General features: G+C 55.5%; 1 protein-coding gene across 1 annotated transcript in view; it reads left to right on the top strand.

Annotated features, from left to right (window-relative positions):
• The window catches only part of WHRN (whirlin), a gene marked incomplete in the record, with an annotated part of 108,332 nt that overhangs the window by 94,164 nt on the left and 6,975 nt on the right, over positions 1–7,193 (top strand). The window contains 3 exon segments of the mRNA XM_027769617.1: positions 2,053–2,124; positions 3,884–4,418; positions 7,063–7,186. Coding sequence (XP_027625418.1) covers positions 2,053–2,124; positions 3,884–4,418; positions 7,063–7,186 — 731 coding nt within the window.

The following is a 7,193-nucleotide window of genomic DNA, read 5'->3' as shown; positions in this document are numbered from 1 at the left end:
ACTGGAGTTTGTGATTTCCCCCAAGTAGGATGAAGAGGCCCGGAGGCCGGGAGGCGGGGTGGGGCGTGGGGGCAGACACCGGGGCCAGACATGACCTGATTTGCGTTTCAAGATTATGTACTGATTGCTGGGTGGAGAACACGGGTCCCGCGCTGTCCAGGCCAGACCTTATGAGTAGGTCCTTGAAGGAGGTGAGCAGAGTGTGCCATGTGGGTGGCCGACGAGAAGGCCAGTGTGAAGGTCCCGGCACACCTATGGCATTTCACTACGGCCGGAGAGGATGTGAGCAGAGAGGATCATCGTAGAGGCAACTGTGACCACGTATCCATGGCAACCCACTGCCCTCAGCCTCAAGTCTAAGCTGTTCCAAGCTTGACTTACATGGAGCTGCTCAAAAATTCTCTTAACACCCCCTGTCTCCTTCCTGTTTTATGTACACCCTTCCCTTGGAAACACTCAATGTTCCTTTCTTTGTCCTGCTCAACTGTAAGACTGAACTTTAAGCTGTGCCCCCTCCCCTCCTCCAGGAAGCCTTCCTGGTAACCCTGTCCCCCAGCTATGTTATATGCCCGTGTCCCTCCAATCCATGTCCTCTCTGCAGTCCCTCACTTGTTTGCTTATCAGCCCACCTCACTGTCTCTAAGCTCACGAAGGCGAGGATGGCGTCTCACCTCCTCTGGACCCCCAGCTCGTTGTCAGTCTGGAGCTTCAGAGACTGCTCAGTGTTCATCACGGCAATTGGGACTTGAGCCAGGAGTCAGTGGCTGCGTTAGCCAGGGTTCTGCAGAATTAATAGGTGAGAGAGAGAGAGAGAGGAGAGAGACCGATTTATCGTGAGAGATTGACTCACACAATTAAGGAGGCTGAGCAGCCCCCGATCTGCCAAGTTCAAGGGCCCTGGCACCAGGAGCACCAGTGTCTGACGTCCTGGCTCCAGAAGAAAGCCAATTCCACCTTCTCGGCCCTTTTGTCCTGTCAGGTCCGTAATGGGTTGGAGGATGCCACGCCACCTTGAGGAGGGGCATCTTTACTCAGTCTGGCGATTCCATGCTAATCTGCCCAGAAAACGCCCTCAGGAGCACACCCAGAAATACTGATTTACCAGCTATGTGGGCATCCCTTAGCCAAGTCAAGCTGATGCATAAAGCTCAGCCTCGTAGGGGCCAGGCGGAGCTGCAGCAGTAAAGTCCACAGTCTGCAAGGCCGACCATGGAAAGTTCTGGGCTCATGTCTGGAGATCTCCGAGTACTCTGGGTGCACTTGTGTGTCCATCTTGCAGGGATGAGTGAAGCTGGGGGGGTGGGGTGGCGGCAGGGTCCTGTTGGAGGGAGTGCTCGCTCACTTGCTCGCTCGCTCTCTGTCTTTTTCACTCATGGAAGAAATTTTTAAAAAAAAACGAATCTATAAAAAAATTAGCTATTACTGTGCTGGAGGCTCATGGTCACCCTGGCTCTGGAGCCGAGGAAGTGGCGCCCCTGACCCTCGGGGGAGCCCGTGTGCACAGAGTCTTCAGGGCACCCAGAGAGCCTTTAGCAGCTCACTTGGAACTTCCGGCTTCTTCCCCATGAGCTGAGGGAGGAGAGAAGAAATTGAATTCTTGCAAAATACCACCCATTTAAACCTTAGGCCACTCCCTCAGGGTGAAAACCATCAGCACTTAAAAAGAGAGGGGCTCTCCCATCCTCTTCTTACCTGTGACCTGCCATTTTCACCCCTTCCTGGGCCTCAGGGCCAGTGGAGGGAGGGGCCTTGGAAGTGTTGAGCAATTCCTACTCCAGGAATCCCCAGTGGAGGCTGGAGACCCTGGCCTCTGCCCCAGATAGTGCTGGGAGGCCCAAAAGGGATCAGAAATTTCCAAAGGAAAACCAACTTCCAAGTGACCTGCGGGAAGTGGACTTTAACGAGTAAAGTACCTTTTAATGGAGTGGGCCATGTCAGCGGTCTCAGAACCCCGTCCAAGTGTCAGAAGCCCCCGCTCATTTGGGTGTGCTGAGGAACAGATTTCCCCCCTCGGCTTCTGTTTGCTCATGCTATTTTCTTACCCATTTCTAGAACACTCTGGACCTGGAGGAAAGTGGCGAGGCCGTCCAGGGCAATGCCAACACTCTCCAAGACGTGTCTGTGGTAAGACCCTGAGTGCTAAGGGCTAAGTCCTTGAGTGTGGCCCACCCTCTCCGGGCTGCTCTGCCCTGGGGCTCACCGTGCTCCATGACAGCCCCAGGGAGGGGACACAGAGTGTGTGAGAGGACAGAGGCCTCTGCTGTGGACACTCAGACCTGGCTCCAGATCTGCACACGAGCACACTCTCCTGCCACCCTGCAGGGGACAGGAGGGCTCACCTTGGGGATCTTCAGTGTGGCCATCAGGTTCTTTACCAAGTGGGCTCTTCCTTTCGACATGTTGTCTGGACATGACCAGGGCGGGTACCGAGGCCTGGAGTGTGTGGCGAGAGCTAGAGCAGGTCTTAGGCCTGGGCTGGGGATGGAAGCTAAATGTAGCGTCGTGCTCATGCGATTCTAACCCAAAGGCTTTTTCGGTTTGTTTTTTTAAAGAATTGTTTCATTTTTATTATTTCAATGATTATTTTATTATTTCCATTTTTATTCAGTGATTTCAATTATTTCATTTTTATTTATTATTATTACTATTTTTAATTTGACTAGAGAAACACAGAGGGAAGGTGAGAATGCAAGTCGCCAGGTCCAGAACTCAAACCATGGTTGGCCATGTGGGAGTCCAGCACCTTAACCACCATGCCACCTGCTGGGCCCCCAAAAGTCTTTTGTGTAGCCCAATTTCAGGATCCAAACTGAGTGGCTTCAGGGACCAGCAGTTGGCGTAATAGCTATGTTGCTGGGTTCCCATGTAGTCAATCGCTGTTCGAGTCCCGGACCCGGTGGCTTAAACTCACACTGGATGCCTGTGCGTGCATGCCCAAGATCCCAAGAGGAGAATGGAGGAGAAGGGATTGTGGCATGGCCACCCCCCCAGGGAGAGATTTCCTCCCCCTCTCTCTCTCTCTCTCTCTTTCTGTCTTTCTGGCGAGTACACACACCCTATAGCAAAAACCTCTTAAAAAAATCATATAATTCAAACTGAGTGGCTTCAAATCCCACCTCTGCCACTGACTGTGTGACTCTGGGGAGTTTCTTTGCCGGCCCATGCCTCAGTTTCCCATGGTTACACGAGGTCGGTAGTAGCAGGGTAAGTTAATGAGTAAAGCGTTTCTGAAGCTCCTGGGATGTCTGCAGAGCCGTGTAGGCGATGGGCGCCAGCCTGGGCAGTATCCGTGGCTGTCACACACCGCACCCCTGCCGTGTCGCAGACCCCTTGCTAGCGCATTAGGCCTGTGGCTCCTCACACCCCCACATCAGCCTTGCTGGGCGGGTGTGCTTTTCCCCATCGCCCAGAGGCACCCAGAGAGGTGCAGCGCCTTGCTCAGGGCCACACAGCCCCCAGAATCCATCCTTCTATGCATTCCTTCTCCCTCTAGCCCTTCCATACCTCCCGTCTCCGGTACCTAAGCTAACCCCGTAAAAGGAAAAGCCAAAGAAATGCCTGTCTTTTTCCTGTCGGTCCTCTTTGTGGGCCTCTAGTTAAGCCTTGTTCCCTGTGACAAGCCCTGGCCAATGCCAAGAATGTCAATTCCCAAAGGTAACGATGCCGTCCCCAGAGATGCCTGCCAAGATTCCGATGCTTATCAGTGGCTGAGATGCTGGGGAGAAGTTTTCCACTCGGCTGTTACATTATTCAGGGCGGCGTGGCCAAGAGCTGATAGAACGGGAACAGGATTCCAGCCGGCCGGCACCATTGGGCTGCTCTGGTCTCTCCTCCAGCCGAGATGGGCTCTGACTCCGTCTACTCCTGTTGGGTCTTTTGGCAGGATGATGTCAAATCCACCTCTGAGGGGCTGCAGAGCTTCAAGCCACCTCCTGCCCCACCTCTGACCCAAGGCCACAACTGTCCCCTTGTCCAGCCCAGGAAGCCAGGGAGAGAAGACCTCCAGTCTCCTTCCTCAGCCTCTTCCCACTCGGGCATCGTCTTCTCGGCTCCGCGGAACCACAGCCCGCCGGCGGGCACTGCACCCACCCCAGGGACCGCCTTGACACAGGACTCACCCTCCTCCCCCATCTACGCCTCTGTCTCCCCTGTCAACCCTGGTTCCAAGAGACCACTGGACGCTCATCTGGCCCTGGTCACCCAGCACCCCATTGGTCCCTTCCCTCGAGTCCAGTCACCCCCACACCTGAAAAGCCCCCCTGCAGAGGCTGCGGTGGCCGGGAGCTGCCTTCCACCGCCCTCACCCTCCAGCCACCCAGACCAGACTGGCACGAACCAGCACTTTGTCATGGTGGAGGTGCACCGCCCAGATAGCGAACCGGACGTGAACGAAGTGAGGGCGCTGCCTCAGACGCGCAGTGAGTACAGCGGGCCAGGCTGGGGGGTGGGGGCTCCGCTCTGTGACTCTGGGGGTGCTTTTCCTCTCTCCATTGCTCTACCCATCAGCACAGAGAGAGGCAGGGCTCTCTGCTCCTTGAGAGGCCTGCTAGCTCAGAGCGTCCATACTCAGAGTCAGAGTGGCCAGGGCAGCAGCCCTGAGTCCCATGTTCTGGGTGGCGTTGGCATTAGAGACTCTGCCTTGAGTCCCAGCTCTGCCATTGGCAGCTTGTTACTGGGACAAGCTGCGGCCCCCCCCCCCCCTGCCTCTCCGGACCGCAAGTTCCATCATAAAACAAGATAATGGAGCCAGCCTGTACTATGGTGGTTAAATGCTGTGCAGAGGACCAGGTTCAAGTCCCAGACCCAGGGGCTTGAAAACAGGCCCGGTGCACACGCACATGCTCAGAATCCTGATGGGATGAAGGGGTGGGGGGAAAAGAATTGCAGATGGCATAGTGGTTACATCGCTGGACTCCCACATAGTCGACGGTGGTTCGAGTCTTAGACCTGGCAGCTTGTACATGCCAGGGGCACATGTGCATGCATGCCCGAAATCCTGAGAGGAGAATGGAGAACAGACTGTGGTATAGCCATACCTCCTGGGGGGTGATTTCTTGCTTTCTGCCTCTCTGTCCCTCTCTGTCTATCCAGCACAAATGCCTGTGCCCTGTATCAGAAAGCTCTCTCTAAAAAAAAGAAAGAAAGAAAATTACAGTGTGACCAGGCCCCACTGGGGTCTCTCTCTCTCTCTCATTCTCTCTCTCTCCCCTCATGGGTGTGCATGTGCCTACTAGCATAGAATAAATAATAATAATGATGATGATGATGATGAAAGAATAGAACCAATGATAACCCTGCCAAGTTGTGGAGTGCTAGGGCACCTCGTCCAGCTCCCTAGCCCTGACCACCCTGTCTTCACCTAATAGTGTCCCCAGGGAGACTGAGTTTGTTGGGGGCAGGGCTGGCTTCTGTTATCCCGTCTCCCAGGGATAACAGCACTGGTAGTGCTTGGCAGTCTCTGGCCCCCTGGCATGTCTCCTGATGCACAGATCCCGGGGCCTCCAGAGGCTGTGCAGCCCAGGAGGTGGAGGGAGCACAGAGCTGCCCCCTCCACACCTTCCCAGGAAAGCCTGGCTCTAGGTCCTTCTGTTAGTAGTGTGGGTACATTGTGCTGCCTTCTGCTGCCATCTTCTGGCTGTACTGATGAGCGAGGCCTGCTGGGGCAGGCCAGGGCAGGGGACGGTCCCTGAGTGTCTTTTTGTGCCAGGCAGTACAGAGGGCAAGATCGATGGCAGGGCCCCGACCTCAGTAGCTCAGTGAGGGGGCAGCCAGGGGAGACAGCCAGGACGTGGGGAGAGAGACCAGTGCTGTCGCAGACGGACCACTGTGGCCCTGGGCTGGCACGGAGCTGGACACACAGGTGGTAATGAGAGCCAGCAGCGGCCTAAAATAAGCACTTTCTGCGCCAGCCAGTGGTGTAGTGGAGAAGACGGCTGGATCCGCATGGCCAGCGGTGTGGTTCCAGGCCCGCACCCAGCAGCTTGAGAAATACTCTAGACACGTGTGTACGTGCCCAGAGTCCCCAGAGGAGGATGGAGGTGAAAGGATCGTGGTGTCACCATCCCCCCAGGGGTGCTTTCTCACTTTCTCTCTCTCTTTCTCTGGCAAGTGCATATGCCCTCCGACAAATTAAAAGTAATAAACTAAAATAAAGCGCTTCCCGTGTGCCGACATTGTCCCAGGGTCTAGCATATGTTAACCCGCTGACTCCCAGCAGCCCCAGGAGGCTGGTACGATTATTATCTCCAGTTTACAGATAACAGCACCGAGACCGGGTGCAGCGAGGAGCCGGTGGTTCGGCACAGTCCATTCTCACGACGCTTTTTCTCGCTCCGCTGTGTCTGTGAGCCTTGGCGATGACCCCACCGCACAGGCACCATCGTGTTAGAACGAGAACGCAGTAGGCTCAGAGAGGCTGGGATACTCACCCAGGCGTGCACAGCTGGGCCAACCTGCCAGACCCCGGAGTGTGTGTTCTCAACCCAGGGTGCCACACTCAGGGGCCAGGCTGTCACACACAGAGGAAAGCAGCCCGGGTGACCGAGTCGGAGGGCCTGTGCCCACCATTCCGTTCAGGCCGCCTGGGGGACCTTCAGGAGTACAGGCTGGCGTGGGCTTTTCTTTTGTGTGTTTCCCCTGGGGAAGCTAGGAATTTCATTTTTATTTGAAATCTGACTTAAATGTGTCGGCCCGTCATTAAAAATGGGCAGCATTGTATGGGTTTAGAGAGGAAAACAGAAGAACAGCCCCATGCGTGGGCCAGACTTGCCTCCTGACCTGTTTAACGGTTATGTCAGTGGCCGGGAGCTGGGGAGTTGAGGCAGACATCCTGGAGATGGCCGCCTTCAGCCAGGTTCACTTGGAAAAGCAGGCCTTCAGTAATTGGAGTGTGTGATGGGAAGTCTCCCTGCCCTCCAGCCCATAATCCTTTCATTCTTCCCTCATCTTTGCCTGGGGAATTGCTCCAGCCTTCTAGCCTTAAGCTCCATCACCGCCTCCAGGAAGTCCTCCCTGACATCAGCTGCATAAACTGCTAATCTCCTGTTCCCCTCCTCCCTGCAGCCTCCACACTCTCCCAGCTCTCGGACAGTGGGCAGACCCTGAGTGAGGACAGTGGCGTGGATGCTGGCGAAGCAGAGGCCAGCATCCCAGGCCGAGGCAGACAGACGGCATCCAACAAGAGCAGGCGGCGC

Source organism: Tupaia chinensis, unplaced genomic scaffold (assembly GCF_000334495.1).
Source record: "Tupaia chinensis unplaced genomic scaffold, TupChi_1.0 Scaffold000081_1, whole genome shotgun sequence".
In the NCBI taxonomy this organism is placed as follows: Eukaryota; Metazoa; Chordata; class Mammalia; order Scandentia; family Tupaiidae; genus Tupaia; species Tupaia belangeri.
This window is presented reverse-complemented; position numbering and strand designations above follow the sequence as displayed.